The sequence below is a fragment of the Nycticebus coucang genome, chromosome 2, assembly GCF_027406575.1.
Source record: "Nycticebus coucang isolate mNycCou1 chromosome 2, mNycCou1.pri, whole genome shotgun sequence".
In the NCBI taxonomy this organism is placed as follows: Eukaryota; Metazoa; Chordata; class Mammalia; order Primates; family Lorisidae; genus Nycticebus; species Nycticebus coucang.
The window spans coordinates 59,910,343-59,927,873 of NC_069781.1; the positions used below are offsets into that span (position 1 = coordinate 59,910,343).

The 17,531-nt window shown below is 37.3% G+C and overlaps 1 protein-coding gene across 2 annotated transcripts in view; it reads right to left on the minus strand.

Moving 5' to 3' along the window:
* The window catches only part of ADAMTSL1 (ADAMTS like 1), a 1,032,656-nt gene that overhangs the window by 204,124 nt on the left and 811,001 nt on the right, over nt 1-17,531 (minus strand). For both annotated transcript variants that reach the window (XM_053571995.1, XM_053572002.1), the window contains one exon: nt 15,430-15,514. In XM_053571995.1, the coding sequence (XP_053427970.1) occupies nt 15,430-15,514 (85 nt within the window). The remainder of the gene's footprint in view (nt 1-15,429; nt 15,515-17,531) is intronic.

A 17,531-nucleotide genomic window follows, 5' to 3' on the forward strand; every position in this document is an offset into this window, starting at 1 on the left:
AGGGAAATTGAAATTCTAAAAGCAAACCAATTCAAGCTTTCAAACTGGAAGGACCATAACAAAGATGTTTCCTGGGCCTGAGACTGGGCCTCGTGTGGAGAGGTGGGCTGGTCAGGAGACAAGACTTCCCCCAAAGGGGCACACAGTGCCCTGATGCATGGCAAGAGACCTTTCAAGAAAGGCCTGACCCCAGCTACCTTGGAAGATCCATCATTAGGAGAGGAGAAAGGTCACCATACAACCCTGTCAGGAAGGTGGACGAAGACAGAGTGGCCACCCAGTATTATTCCCAAGATAACTCTCATCACAATGTCACCTTCCTCTCTTATTTTTGACTTCTTTGCATCCACCTTCTGCCTCTAGAGAACTTGGGAAAAAATACTATCCTAAAAGATTAATGTCTTCTCTCTTTTAATAATGCCACCTGCAGGAGAGGCTTTAGAAATATAAAACTAAAATCTGCAATCAAAATCATTTTAACTGTCCTATTCACACACACCTGCCTGGCTCCTGGAACAAGAATCATGACAAATATACAGGCACTGAATTTTATAACACAGACAGGTGTAGGCATAAAGGAAAATGCGTATTAAGCTATTTTGTGAATTAGAAAGACATGAAAGCAAATGATTAGCCTGTCTGCTTTGACCATAGTGTGACAAATAATGCTTCTTTAATAACATCGTGCCAAATTTTGTTTTCTAAATCCACAAGACGACAATATCTCAAAAAGAAGTGCACCCTGTTAGCTTTTCCTATGCAGGAAGGATTATTATTCTGTCACCTATAATAGTCCACTTCAGTGACTGTAACCACAGAACGAGGGTCAGCAGGCGCTTTCTGTAAAAGGCTAGAAAGAAAATATGTTTTAGATTTAGCAGGCCATGCAGTTTCTGTTGCAACTAGTCAACTGTGCCATTGTAGTGTGAAATAAATAAATAAGTGTGGCTGTGTTCCAATACAACTTTAGTTGTAAAAAGGGTGTGCAGATCTGATGGTTATGGACAGATCTGGATTTGGCCTGTGGCCTGTGTCTCTCCAATCCATTGTATAGAGCAGAATGTTTGGAAGAGATGCCGGATACATTGAGATTGATACAGAATCTCCAAGCTTACTTTAGGTCTTAGCGTCCATCTCTTTCCACACGCATAAGCTGATAGAATGACAAGTAGCCAACCTGATTTATGTTTTCAAAGTGAGTCCCAGATGAAACCTAGAATACAAATGATGTACAGACTGGACCTTCAGCTTTCCTTGCCTATAACATGAGTGACTTTGTTTTCGATCTCTTTCCAGAACCAGCAAGATTCACCAAAAGCACACAAAGTAGAAAAGGGCATGCTACTGCAGGCCCATGGACTTGTTGCAATAGTGGAAACTTCTTTATTTTACAGCAGCATGTCTAAGTGAAAAAAAAAAAATTATGTAAGCATAAAAATGTATGCATACAATGTGAATACTTTAAAAAAATCTAGACATTTAAGGTTAATAGCAGAAACAATAAACATCTGCTTTATGTCTCCCAAATGAGAGTTTTATCAAATATAAAACAGCCTCACTGGCTTATCTCCCAATGCACTGTCCTTAGGTCTTCATCGAGTTCACACCAATTAAAAACAATTTGGTTTTTAAGTGGTGCTGTCCTTTGGCAGTCTACTTAATTTCTCTAGTGCATAAAGTGCATGATATAATATATTCTCTCTTGTTGAAGGCAGGAGATTATGTTTCAAAAGAAAAATATCTGACAGTGCAAATGGCCAAATGAATAATAACTGTTTTTCATACAAAACTTTTCAACCCAAGTCCCTAGATCTTCCAACTCTGTATTTACTATCTTGAGTTTTCTGGTCACAAGTGGGAGGAAGCAAGGTCAGGGAGAGGGCAGGCAAGTGAGGTAGAAGGTTTAATTCTAATGTTTAAAAGTCTCATTTTGAACAGCACTTGCTGAGTTAGAACTTTTAAAGTGGGACCTTTAAAATGGAGTGCAATCATTTTTTAAAGAGTATGTTAATAATTTTGATGTGTAAATGGACAATGAAAAGGTTCTTTTGATTGAAGTTTAATTTAAAATTTTAATTTTTAAATTAAAAATTCTTTTTGTTAGCAGCACTACTGTTGGCTGAATGAAGAATGGCTTGACAAGTGTGTTCTTTAAAAGATAGGTATAAATTTCAGAAGAGACTGTTATGATCCCTACATTTAGTCTTCCCACCTCCAGGAAGTTAAAAAAAAAACCCATATACATGACAAATGGATGATTCATATTTCTGTCTGGTCTCCTATTTGCAGAAATTGTTCTCCTCATTAACAAAAAATTTAGCCTTTAATTAGATTAATTGCCACGGTCTCTTTTATGAAGTAGAAAACAGTGACAATAAAATTCACTTCTAAAATCCCTAAGCAATTTAGTTTATTATTGACTATTAATGGAGTGAGAAGCATGTACTGATATAATAAAAACAACCACTTTATTAATATGAAACAGAAGCAATTTATTCCTGGTTAATTACTCTCGTATCACCACAGATATTAGCCAGTTATGTTCGAGTTGTATGTACACACGGTCTGTGAGTAACTCATTTAACTTTTCCCTTTTCCCATTGCTTTCTTTTCTCTTCCTTTCTCACATATATGTTTTAGGATTATTCAAAACAATAGTAGCATCATGGGTGTGTTGTCTTGATGCTGTTCCTAGTCTCATGACCGAGTTTCAAAATGCAAAGTGGTGTGTTCAGGAGGTCACACTGAACATGCTCAGTTTTGGTTTAGTTTTCAGTCTTAGGAGCTTTTGAGCAATGATTGCTACAGAGGTTTGCTATGGATTTTTTTAAATCTTTTTTCATTTGATACACGAGGGCTGTCTAGGAAGTATACAGCCATGTTCTATGTATGAAAGTGGTAGCATGATTCTGGGGTGATAAAGGAGAAGGGAATAAACTGCATAGTGTAGGGAAAAATCACAAAAAACTCTGAAGTGAGCCCCAAAGATTACTAGATACCCTATTATGTCCCTTCACTGACTTTGAGCTATTTCACCATTCTGTGTTATTCTTGCCCATAGAAATGCAGACTGTGTCTATGGCAATGCAATTGATCGTCGCTCTATGGATAGACCGATTTTGCATCTATTTGTAAATTCTGTCAGCATTATTATTTGCCTACATGTGTATCATTCTCTTAAATTTCCTTTGAATTGGCTATAACATATTACTGGATCCCTCACTGATTGATTATGAAACCAAAACCTTTGACAGATGTTTGTTTTATGTATCTATTTGCATTAGAATCATGAGTTTTCCCTTTTGAAAATTTTATCCTTAACTAGTGGCCACAGAGGGAATCTGGAAAATAGTATATTGAAAAAATAAAATATTGTTTAAGTATTTTTCTATTCTGAATTAACTACAAAGACTTTTACATAAATATGTCATTTGGGGACAAAATAATCACATACTTTATTGGTAAAAGCACATTATTCCATATAGTTTTATCTTATTTTTAATCCAATCTTTCTCTTTATTCTTTGATTTTGAAAAGTTGCTTCTTTGCCATTACAGGAGTGGGAGAAGCATGAATCCTATGTATTCAACTTTGATATGAGGACAATTAATGACACAGTGGGGGGGTGGGGGAAGGGGAGAGCAGACAGAGAGAGAAGGAGGGAGGGGGTGAGGGAAAGGAAAAGAAAAAAAAAGAGAAAAGAAAATACTAATTCTTACATAAGTTGGATTTAATTTTGACCAAAGTACATTATTTGAACAATAATTTTTAATTCAACTTGTTAATATGTTGTTTAGGATATTGCATCCTCATTTATAAGTTAAATATGTTTGTAATTTCTTTTTATAATAATATATTTTTTCCAATTTTAATATCAGGTATATCCAGATGAAGTAGAATGAATTTGAAGTGTTTCTTCTTTCTCGATTGTCCATAAGAGTTGGCATGATCTGTTTTTTGAAAATATCTATTTTTATTTATAAATATTAGTTGTTTATTTTTTGAGACTTTGGAAAAAAAATAAAAATCATGCCACACTGACCACGATGACCAGTATACACACGATAATGGCTTTTCTCTTGGGCATTAACATTGCGTTATTTGTGTATACTAAAAGAGGGCCAAGAACACTAGCGAATAAAGATCTTAGATGAAAATGAACCCTAATAATTCTGGGATCCTTCCCTGTAGAATTAATTTAAAACCAGTATGAGCCAGTGCACTGTAACCTTATGTAGTTAGGAAGAACGAAAATTCTCTTAGAAGTAGGGAGCATGAACTTGCATAGGCTTGCTGATGGCTGTCTTTTCCCTAGGTCTCCACATGCCCTTTCCTTTGTCTAAAGCTAATTTTTTTTTTTTTTTTTTGAGACAGTCTAACCCTGCTGCCTGGGCTAGAGTGCCATGGTATCAGCCTACCTCACAACAACCTCCAACTCCTGCTAGCAAGGAGTACCGGCATCAGCCATTGTGCCCAGCCCCAAAGCTTCCTCATCAAAGACAAAAAACAAACAAACGAGCAAAAACATTGATTCTTTGCCTGATTCTAGGCAATGCTTGAGACACTGATGCAGTAAAATCTTTAGGAAAAGGTGCAGTTACCTAAACCTAATGCATCTCAAGTGGCATTTGGATATATGAGAAAAAACTGCTGTTGGGTGAAAAAGATACTTGGAAAAGGGAAGAGAAACACCTTCTTTTTACTTGTACTTTCATTTGCTTCCCACTTTTATGTGAGATCAGAAGATCTCATGCAAAAACCCTTTAGTTATTTAATGTTGCTCAATGAAATTGAAAGGGAGGATTTTTAAACATTCTCTAAAAGAAGTAAACAAAAATTATTTGGAATGTTACAAAGGGAGGGCAACTCTTCAATTGAATCACTTTAGGAATTTTAGAATTAATTACTTATAAATCTACGATATTAAGGAAGGCAAACTTAAAATGATTATTTAAAAGTATAACTGGAACATTGCAATTTTGGGACAGATACCCAAAATATCCCTCTACATTTACTTAGAGCCACACCTAAATCATTCCAAATAAATGAGAATCTGACTTATTATGAAAGATCTTTACTCAAAGATACTTGATCTGAATGAGGAATTATGAAAATATTTCTCAACTGCCGTTGTTAGTTTACAACTCTCTGGAGCTGCAGATAATTCATGATAGTTATGCAACTCATATTGACGTCTCCAAGCAAAATTTTTCAAAGGTGTCCAGGATATCACTCCACAAAACAGCTGACAGTACCACTGTCAGCTCAAATTCTTAAGTTTCATACCCAGACTATGAGGTGCCTTTAGCACAGGAAGGCACCCTTGTAGTGTAACCAAGAACAGAACAATTCTGGAAATTAAAATAACAAAATCAATAACATTTTGACACAGGCACCAATACAACTATGGTATTTGAAAAGAAAAAAATGTAATGACTGTTCCTGTCTAATGCTGCTAGTCAGTACTAATTTGAGGAAAGGACTCAATTCCAAAACATACCAAGGGAGTACTGGAACACCTATATTTAGAGGCATTTTCCAAGTGGCAGACTTCATTTTCTCACGATAATGATGCTCTTTTGCGTTCTTTGAGAGACAGCTGGCTTCTCTACAAAAATGCTGCAATGGCTTTCTTGCAGTAAACGCCCAGTGCTAGAAGTTGGGGTGGGGGGACCTGACTGCATTAAAGAGCACATTTTCCTTTCAAAGAGACTTTATTCTAGAAGGAAGTGTTGTGGGGGATGTGTTCTCTCAAAGTTCCAATTCATCCAGAGACTAGTAACTGGGCTCTTTCAAAGCCTGGGACCGCGTATGTTTGAGGACTTTGTTAAAGCCATCTCACATAGCTGCCCTAGCCTTTCTCTGACATGGTACCAAACAAGATATTAGAAGGAGTATTGTTAAACAAGGGAGTCTGTTGACCATTAGGAGGCTACTCTTCTCTAGTAATAAGAGAAAAGCCAAGAGGAAGACAGTTACCATTTGCTAAGAATACTGTCCTCATAGTTTCTGCTGTCCTGACAAATCCAGTTTTCTTCTGCCTCATTCCCATGGCATTCAACCCAGTTGACGAAGGCTTTTGTCTTCCAGGACTTTCTCCTCTTGAATTACATGACCCCAAACTATCTTGATTTCTCTCTCTGGCTACTTCCCATCCAGTCGCCTATTCTAAGGCCTTCTGTTCTCAAGCTCCAAGACAGCAATGTGATTTTTACTTTCAAATACTAGCAACATACAGGAAACTTCTAGGTATTTAGTCTCTAGTCTAGAACTTTCTTCTTTGAAAAGAGTAAAACATTAATTTAATTAATTTATCAAAAACACCTACTGCTGCTTCTGTGCCAGGGAATAAGTGCTTTATAAATGAAAGTTGTCAAATCCCAATAAGAACTCAGTAAAATAGGAACTATTATTATCCCCAGTTAATACCCTCTTTCCCCGTAAATAAGACAGTGTCTTATTTTAAGGTGTGCTCCCAAAGATGCGCTAGGTCTTATTTTCAGGGGACGTCTTATCTTTCCTGTAAGTAGGTCTTATTTTCGGAGGAGGTCTTATTTTCGGGGAAATAGGGTAACATAGATGAGGAAACTGAGCCACAAGTCCAAAGCTACCAGGCTCTTAGGCATTCCTGCCTTCTTGATATTTCTACTTTTATGTTTCAAAGGCCTCTCCAACTTAAAATGTCCAAAATGGAACTCCTGATTTTCTTCCTCAGAAACCTATTCCTTTTCCAATCTTTTCCATCACAGAAAACGATTCACTGGCCACCCAATTGCTCAAGTTTTAACAAAAAGTCAAGAGGTATTCTTGACCCTTCAATTTCTTGCACCCTTCATTTCCACGGATTGCAAAATTCTATAAATTCTCCCTTAAAATAATATATCTTACTTTTAAAGTTACTGTAGCCAAATCTAGCAGCTGTAAGTGGACTTATTCATTTATATTTCTTTATTTTTTCTTTTATTTTTAGAGATAGAGTTTCACTTTATCGCCCACAGTAGAGTGCTGTGATGTCACAGCTCACAGCAACCTCCAGGGCTTGGGCTTAGGTGATTCTCTTGCCTCAGCCTCTGGAGCAGCTGGGACTATAGGTGCCTGCCACAATGCCTGGCTATTTTTTTTTGTTGCAGTTTGGCTAGGGCTGGGTTTGAACCCACCACCCTCGGTATATGGGGCCGGTGCTCTACTCACTGAGCCACAGGTGCCACTCCATTTATATTTTTCTTTTTTTTTTTTTTTTCATTTATATTTCTTATAGCTCTATGTAGGCAGTATGTGTTGGCCTCATTTCATCTTAAACCTTTTTGGGTAATCATGTTGCTTGAGGCTCATGGAAATTCTGTATCTATCACTCTTTGATTAAAAATCAATAGAATGCTATTTTATAGAAGAAAAGTATTTTTGAGACAGAGGCTGACTTCGATTTTTATATGACTCTGGTTAAACACTGGCTTATCGTACCACTAGCTCCTCAGCAGTGAAGGCTCTGGAGCATCCTGGAATTGTTCCTAGGCTAGAGGAACCCAGGGACAGCTCTTATTTCATTTTTATCTACTCTTTAAAGCTCCACAACACGAAGTTTCAGGGAAAAGGGAAGACAGACTACTCACTACGTGTAGCAAATACAAATGGAGCTACATTACTCTCTTTACCAATAAAAAATGAAGATAGGACACTTCTTTTAGATCGTTTTTCTCTCCCTTTGCTTTTCTGACCTATGTGAACAGAACATGATTTGAAAGCTTGCTTTTCCTTGAGGAGAGCATGATTATTTTAAAAGCTACATTCTGGGGCCGAGGTACCATGGTAGTATACAACATTATCAGTGCATTTGTAGTTCTCAGCATAATACCAGAATGTAGTGTTTAAGGTGTATTACTTTCCCTGACTTTGATAAAGATTTAAAATATTATAAACTGCTCATGTGCCATTTCGCCTTTACATAGAGTGAAATTAGTTTATCTTGCAATTTTGTAAAGGTTTCTTTCTCTTAATTCAACAAGTTTGGCAAAGCTTTCCAATGAAAAGTTCAGTTCATTAAAAATGACCTTAATGGACTTAACATATATTGGTGGTGACAGCGTCTATACTTTATTTTGGCACGCAAGGATCCCATTAATTTGTCTTTGTCACTCTCTAGGGCTCAGCTGAGCAACAGTTCAGATTTAGCTTTTTGAAAGTAGCTGCAGAATGAGTAACGGTGGTGATAGTGGGAGGGGCTGATGAATTTAGAACTTCTTGCTTTGCAATCATGGCCTTTTCTAATGACTACATAAAAACAGCTCTGTCTGCTCTCTTTGAGTTTATTATGGATTTTGCTGTCTCTGTGCATGGGGATCAAGTATATTTAACTCATAGTTGAAAGACACTGCTTTTTCACCCAAGCATTTCCCAAACTTTCCTTACTCATTTTTGCAATTCCCCATAAATCTCTTTTTATTCAACCAATGATAACTAACCCTTGTCCCTTAGAATAAACTCTTGGCCAAATTTAAAGTACAGTGCTTACAGGTGAGTCTTCAAAGAGCCTCAGAAGTGTCAAAGGCAATGAAGTGGTGTGAACTGGGAACCCCTAACTGAGTTTTGAATCTTGTGGCTCTTGCTCAAATGCCATTAGATACAAGATATATGAGGCAGCACATCTGCCTCAATTCCTCCCTTTATAAGGAGTTGTTCTTATACATTTGAACTCCCTTAAAGATTCTCTAGGAAGAAGAATGATGCTAGAAAAGGCCTAATCATCACAGTTCATAGGTGTCATACTTCCTGCATGCCAGGTACTTTACACACACTGATTTAATCCTTACGGCAACCTTACCATGCAGAGACTATTATCGTCACTTTACAAAGGAAGAAATTGAGGCATATAGGGTTAAGGTCCTCTGTTTCTAATAAGGACCCAAGATTCAGACACTTTTAGCTGCTGTGCACACAGCTGCTCTGCATGAAGGTATGATCAGTAATTAAATTGATTTTTACTTTGATCCTACCAGGGCTGTTTCCTTTTTAGGGCAGACAAACAGATTCAAACCTCCTCAACTCATATAGTTGGGAGCTTAATGTATATGAACAAAAAAGTCAATTTTAGGAAATTGTCTGTGGCCTATCATCATTATAGAGGTAGTAATCACAGAGGTACAAATACTGACACAAAATATCTGATCATTTTCTCTGTAAAAAGATCCAATGTCTTTCCCCAAGTACTAGCTTTGGAATCAAAGCCAGATTCAAACCAGTTTTATCATAATGTGCCAAACATCAGTTCACATCAAATCCCTTCTGTGTATACAGGCAGTCCCCGAGTTACAAACCTCTGCTTATTAATGGAGGCTCTTACAGTAAGTCCTTGAGTTACAAACATCCAAGTGACTTAAGACTCAAGTTTTAAATGGAGGTCAGTACAGGTAGTAGGTAAATGTATCTGTTTCAACTTACATACAAATTCAACTTAAGAAAAAACCTACAGACCCAATCTTGCTCATAACTTGGGGACTGCCTGTATATTACCCTCCTTTCTCATTGATTTCTTATATATGTGCCTGACCACGTACTAGCTTCACTATGTGATATTTTAGCTCAGTGGTAGATGCAATTCTAACATATGGTAGTAGAGAATTTGAGAATTCAATAAATAAATCCTCTGTACTCCTTTTAAAATCAGTAACACTCTCTCATTCTGTGCATACTCAAATGTCAAATGGAACTTCTTCAAAATAATTAGCTCATTCGTTCCTCCATGGATAGAGGGGAAATATACAACTTTGGTCACAATCCTATAGTTCCTGTGACAAGAATGCACTAAAGGATGCTTGCAGGAAAGGATGACTGTATTATTTTTGCAATACTTCCAGCTGGTACAGAGCATGGCATACAGCAGGTGGGTGAATTTAGCACCTGTCATTAGGCAGCGGGAACAATTACCAGGTCCCGTGTCACTCTAAAACCAATATTAATAATTAGCCAGAGAATTTATATTGAGCACTCTACTTGCTGTTGCAGAGAGTACAAAGGAAGAGGCTCATTTTGGTAAGTAGGGTGGAGGTCAGAAAGTCCAGAGCTGGAAGAGAGAGAGAGGACAAGACTGTCGTGGGGTGAAGGCTGATTCAGTCTGACCAACGTGAGGCGTTAGCTCTGCCATATGTCAGTTCTCAAAATTAAATGCCTTTGTGCTTTTGTAACCTATAATTCTAATACTTAACCTCTTGTGCTGTTTAAACAGCCTTTTTGTCACTCTAATAATCTGAAAATAGTGTTGAATATCTTAATCATACGTGAGAAGACTCTTGATTCACAAGAAATCTGTTTCTGTCTCTCTACCAGCTATTCCTTGTTGATTTTCTGTGGCCCGAGATTCTTGAAGAGAACATAATTCAGGTAATTTATCAGGAGACTATGAACAGCAGCACTATCTGGACTCATTACTGATGTTTGATTCACTACATCTTTGGGGGAGGGGATAGAAACACACATATTACACAATTAACATTTCTAGCCACATTTTAAAAAGTACATGAATTCACATTCTAAACCACTGAGGTAAGCCATCCGCATTCTCAGACTACTTGGTAGGTATAAATATGGAGTAATGCAAACACATGCTTCAGTATTATATATCTAAATACCATTTCCAGCAAGGTAAACAAGGCATTTAATGACCGCGGGATCACCGTGGCTACTCTTCCTTATTGGCTTTTCATCATCTGATTCCTTGTGGGTTCTGTTCACACAGATGCATGACAGGAATTTCCCTTTGCTTCCTATTGAATCAACCCCATCACTAGGCTGATGCCATCTGGCATCCAGATATTAGTGTTGCCTTCTGCCTGCTTGCTCTTTTTCTTCATCTTCTTCTTTTTTAATGGCTCACACCATGGTTATTTAAGGCAACATATTTAAGCCCTAAATGTTATGTTGAAGCACATAAATGGTTTCTTAACCATGCAAAGCCATTCTGAAAATCTAATAAGGTAAGTCAAGATATTTTAGAATGAGAGAGTAAGGTACCAGGACTACCCAACACTACCTTTGAGAGCCTGGCATCATTGAGGTTCTCCACCTGGTAAATGCTGGCTCCCTGGGGAGAGGATGGCTGGGTAACGTGGTTGGCCGCATGGTGCCCAAGGAACTACCATGTTCTATTGCTCGCTCTGTACCATCAAAGAACTGTTGGTGGCTTACACACTAATATATAGGCAGACCCTGGCTTCCCTAAGTGCCCCCTTCATCCTCCCTTCCTCTACCTGGCATGCCTTGTTTTAGACACCTGGAAGTCTGGAAAGGGGAAGGCAGAGCACCTGGAGCCTTCAGGCCATACTTGTTTTTTTGTTTTTTTTTTTTTTAAGCATGACTGCTTTAGCAAATTATACCTAGGTAGTCAGTGGCTTGGTAGTGGCCTAAAGGAGTTAAGGAAATGAACAATTTCCTCCCTATTCCAAATCAGATCAGACTTTTTAAGGTTAGATGAATGACTTCCTGTTCAGCAACCTTTCTTTAACTGTCTAAGAGATTACCACTGTATCATTTTTCCTTAAGAAATTAAGCTGTCAAGGGGTTGTCATATTTACTTGCCTCCAGGTGTTAGAGATGTTTATGTATACATCTCAACAAAAACTAAAAGTAAGGGGTAAAAATAAGAGATGGAAAATATGTCAGTAATTTTTTAAACTTCTACTTCATTAACAAAAATAATTGTACTACCACATTGTAGTTCTGATCCCCCACCAAATAAAAGTAACTTTGAAGGGTTTCAAAAAAGACCCAGAGAGCTATTCCTATATATTTTTCAGTGGATGTGACCAGACGGGCCTAACAGAAGATAATTCACCAGCGTTGTTGTCATCCCCCATCTGGTGCTGGAATGGCACTACTGTTACACTCGGAAATGTGACTCCCCAGAATCTTATTAATTGCACAAGTCTATCGTTAACCACAGTTCCTTCTGTGTTAATTTGGTATCAAAGATTTTGAATTGATTCCTCAAATGAGATCCTTTGAAGCAAGTTCATTTTATTGTATTTATTGGTAAGATTGTCCGTGTTTGATGGTGGCTAATGCACCCCATTGCTTAGTCTCAGTTTGGAATTTGGATCTTGTTTGTATTATTCTGCTCAATTATAGAGGCAAAATAAAATACCTTGCTTAAAGATTCTTGCTGCTGATTTTCAGGAAAACCTGATAAAAATATACACCTGAATCGAGGCAAACTATGACCACCAGTGAAAAATCAGCTCAGAGGGTATGACTCCCACAAGTGGGTTAGGGATTCCTGCTTTGCACACCAAGAATATATATTCATCATAATAGTACAACCTTTCTACCATATGAATCAAATAAATCACAATTCTGTTGTTGGTGAAAAAAAACATCCAAAAGTTTTTCTGAATAGAAGTTGCAGCTTTATATGATGAACGCATCCATTTAAGTATGTTACCATAATGAGATCCTATTGCCATGAATTTGTTGGTCAATCTATGAGACTGGTATCCTGACAACTGTATTTGTATCTTCTGTGTGGTGTTTAGTTTAGTGGAACTACAGTGTTGGTTGTTGGTACACTCTTCTGTTCTATAAAGTTCTACTTATTTCTTGGCAATTCTGTTTTTAGTCTTTTATCATAGTTTTCTTCTAAACATCTCAGAGTGGTTCGGTTCCAACACATTTTTGGCCAGAGTGCTAACCAATCTTTTCCTTACATGTTAGGATTACTAAAAAGTATCTAACATTTAATAAGGATATCTTCAAAGGCTAAAGACTTTAATCTGGTAATTTCCCCATATTATTTAATGGGACAGGCTGGTGATAATATTTTCACTTTCCATGTGCAGTAATAAGTGATACATGCTGCTCTACTATAGCCCTCTCCAGTGTTGGCTAGAGCCAAGGCGACAGATAATAGTTCTGGGCCACTGTTCTGTTTCTCTGTGGCAGTTCAGAAGTGACAGCCGCAGCTCTGAAACATTAGCATTTAATTTAAGCAATGTGAGTCTCTTTGGTAGGGGGAGGAATGACTTGCTGACAGTATATCATTTTTTCATTATGCTTTGGAGACTAATTATAGGTTGTTACATACAGCTCAAAACTGGTATATGTGGTTAAAAAAAAGAAGGAATTAAAGCCATGCAAAATTATGTTCTTTAAGTTCAAAATCAATGAAAGTTAAAAAAAAAAAATTACATGACACTCAGGACCTTTCTCAGAGTGCAGTGCACTGAACATGTAAAGTGTATTAAAATGTGGAAACCATATACCTTTCATTACATTATTCTACAGCTGTCATTTATTTCATTTTGGTATAAAAGTTATTATTGTTCTGAGCATAATAGTATATATTTCCTTCACCCTGTACCACCACTCCAATTACAGTCTACTTCAATTCAGATTAATCATGCCAACATGGTGATTCTGTTACACTCAGAGTAAAATTTAATAGTCTCAAATATGGCTATAGTTTCAGTGGCTTAAGCTATGTGTTTAAATACTTTAGGGATTTTATTAAGATTAAAGTTAAACATAATTCATCTTAATCAGACCTTTAGTAGAAGAAAATCATTACAAAATGGACTATGCGATGCTTTTGCAGAAGCACTAATCTCTGCTTACAGCTTACTTCTGAGATGCATCTAATAATGGGAAAGATGTTTCATTATTGATGTAAGATGTTTTTATTAATCTTCAACTTTACTGTATTATTTGACATCAGTCAGAATGCAATATTATAGATAGGATCATACTTTAGACCAAATGACAAAATGTAGCATGCAAGGAGAGCAGAGAGTTTATAAATGTGTAAAATAATACATATTTGGTTTTAAACATATTTAATCTAAGAGTATATAAAAGGAATAACCAGCTGCAGTTACACGGCACCTTTCTGTGACTTAAATAGGATCTTAGTGGATGAAGGAGTTCATGCTACTTTAAAATGAACTGCTTACTTCCCCTTCAGCAACAGGAAGGCCTGGAAAACCAGATACTAAAAGGAGAAAGACAAAACTGTTTAGCTTTACGCATTCCCTTGAAGGTTGCATCGTGATTTGTAACTGCTGCCTTTCCCCCAAAGTTCTGCAAGGGTTAGTTGCTTTCTCTCAAACAAGTAGAAAATGTTGTTGTAGTAACTTTACAGCACAGAAATAATTTATGTTTTGTTAATTGTCCTTTTAAGTAAGAAATGTTTTACATGGGGTGGGGCCTGTGGCTCAAGGAGTAGGGTGCCAGCCACATATAACGGAGGTGGCGGGTTCAAACCTGGCCCTGGCCAAAAAAAAAAAAAAAAAGTTTTGCTAGATGCATGGACAATTTTTCTGTGGAATCATGTGACAATATAATTTCCTGACACATGACCTTGCTTATTGTACAAATCTATATTCTGCATTTCTTCTCAAATCTCTTGCAGTTTAGGGTAAGATTCCAGAACATAACTGTCTTCTGGCAAACCACATCAGATTTCAAACAGGACAAATCTGAGAAAATTCTATGTTGCATTGAATATATTGATTACAATGTGAAACTTATGATTTAAATGATGAGTTGAATTTGGAAACATTTCATATCCCACATGCTCTCCTGTGAACTCCTGGAGGGGGTGTGACATGTCTTGTGTGTCAGTGAATGCCACAGAGCCTAGCCCTTATAATAAATGAATAAATCTGGAAAATCTTCCACTGAGGAATTGCTCTGGTCAAAGATAATAATTTGTCAATAGAGTGCATTCTCTTATTTGTAAAACAGATGCAGCAAATATGACTCTCAGTGTTTCTAGTAAAACCAATATATATTTACTTGTCAATCAATTCATCTACTTTTGTCTCTCTTAGTTTCCACTTCTGAAGTATCTGGCAAATCTGTGCCTAATGGTCTTACAAATTTTCTGGCCTTGATAAAACTGAGCAAGAATGGGATCCTGATCAAGTGGGGCAAAGACCTGGGTCTCCCTGTGAAACCAAAGCCAGCAAGAAAAGAAAAAGCAAAGCTAATGAACTCCCTTTCCCTTCCTTAGACACAGTTTCCTTACTCCCCCCCTTTTTTTGTGAATGGGTATTATACTGCAAAGCTGGGAGATAAGGTGTGGGAAAAGCTGCCCAGACTTCCACATCAAACCTATATTACATCAGCAGATGCCACCGGGGCCTTCTCACCCTTGGCCTCTTTCCTAGAGAAAGGAGAAGGTCAGAGTTTGGAGAAGAGAGTAAGCACTATGTCTTCATCTGCCTACTTTAGACAAAATTAAAAAGTATTTTGAGACCAATCATGAGTTTTGACAAACTCTTTGAAACTCATAAATCTCTAATTAGAGAGCCCAAAAGCCTCATTTCACCTTTGGTAAGATGATTACCCTTAGTTCAGAACCCTGAAAGCCATGACCTGGGAGGCACTGCATTCTTTAAACCCATGAGCTTCCAAAAGTGAACAATTTGTGCTTTTAAAACTTACGAGGGCTCTTCTGACACAGCCGCTCCTTCTTCGAGTTCTTGAGCCTGTTTGTACCAAGGCAGTTTGGCCTCCACCGGAAGTTTCTCTGAAAATTCAGTGAATGCACATACAAGAGAAGAAGTTAGAACCAATCTGGAATTTGGGGGACGTTCCTTTTTCTCCTCACCAATTCTTAGTTTTGCACCATGCCTAGAAGTTATTCATACTATGTTGACAACCACAAACAATATGTTTTTAGGTAAATTGCTGCTTCTGATGATGGTTAGATCAAGAAAAACAAAGTAGGATTTGAAAAATATTTAATATTAGTCTGTATACATCTTTCCTCTCCATGTAGAGTAGCAAAGTCCTTTTATTTATTTATTTATTTTTGCAGTTTTGGCCAGGGTCAGGTTTGAACCCGCCACCCCAGTATATGGGGCCGGCACCCTACTCCTTGAACCACAGGCACCACCTGTAGCAAAGTCCTTTTATTATGAAAGTCACAATTCTGGGAGCACTAGCTCAGTGTGCACATAAAGAATCATCAAAGTATCCTTTCACTATTTCTTGTTAAAAAGATAGAACAGCATTTTACCTTTTAAAACAAACACAGAATACTGTACTAGTTTCTATAAATTCTAACTTATTTTTGCCTTTTGGCTAAGTGTGATCTATGTCACATTGTCAAAAATAAACTCTGCTGCTCTGAAATTCACAAAATAATGTTTTAGATATCTTGCTCACTTGGTACTACCCCAAGTCTCACTGACAATTGGAATATGTACAACTTAGAGTTCATAACCCATCATTTAACTGGTTTCACGTACTTATCTAGCTTTGGCCAAACAATTCAGAACAAGCTTCCTAACTACTTCCTGGGGAGAAAAATGTGGAGGAGAAAAATCAAGAGGGAGGTTATAACCGTGCCTACAGATGTAACTGCCAAGATTCCCATTCTGACATATTTATTAGGGTCATTTATAGGCATATTTGCCTTTATAGTATGAGCCAATGAAGCACTATCACCATTTTATAACATATAATTGCAAAGATGAAAGAAATATATCTCTATACATACACATCATAGAATTATATGGTATTTTAATGATGCTTAGAGAGCCAGTCTCACTTCTTAGTTGTGAAAATCCAGATTTTATTCTTGATAGTAAACCACAAATTGCTTTTCTTTCTCTGAAGTGGCTTAGTGGTTATAAAGCTAATAAATGACCGACTATTTTAAGTGAGGGGCATCACTTCTTGTCCTCGACGTGCAGCCATTATTTATAGGCAGAAAACAAAGCAAGTGAGAAATGTAAAACTGCCAATACCAAAAGGATTTGCTAACATTTTATTTTTATTTACTTATTTACTTTTTTTTTTTGAGATAGAGTCTCACTATGTTGTCCTCAGTAGAGTGCTGTTGCATCACAGCTCACAGCAACCTCAAACTCTTGGGCTTAAGCGATTCTCTTGCCTCAGCCTCCAAGTATTACAGAGGCCTGTCATAACACCTGGCTATTTTTTTTTGTTGCAGTTGTCACTGTTGATTTTAGCTGGCCCAGGCTGGGTTTGAATCCACCAGCCTTGGCATATGTGGCCAGCACCCTACCCGCTGAGCTACAGGTGCTGCCAGATTTGCTAGCATTTTAAAACACAGCAAGGCAATAGCTATCCACACATCACTTTATAATTACCCCATCTGTTGCCATTAAATGACAGTGAAACTACCTCTGAAAGCATGAATTATTGTCTTTCAATAATGAATCATTCAGTTCGGCTCTAGTAGGCGGATTATACATGACTGTTGATTTTAACTGAATTGTATCTGATGTGCCTCCTACTTTTGAGGACAATATTGAGGACAATTCTATCCTCCTACTTTTGAGGACAATAATGGTTACATTTGAGCAGAACTGACTGTACATCAGGCATTTGGTTAACCACTGTATCTACATTACATCCCATTTAACCCTTGCATGATCTAATAATACATGGATACTCTGATTACCCCCATTTTATAGGTGAAGAAACTGAGGCTTAGAAAAAGGAGCATTTATTAAAATTAATTGGGATTTCTGGTATACTTTTGTTCTTTGGTTTCATTTTATATCATTTAGATT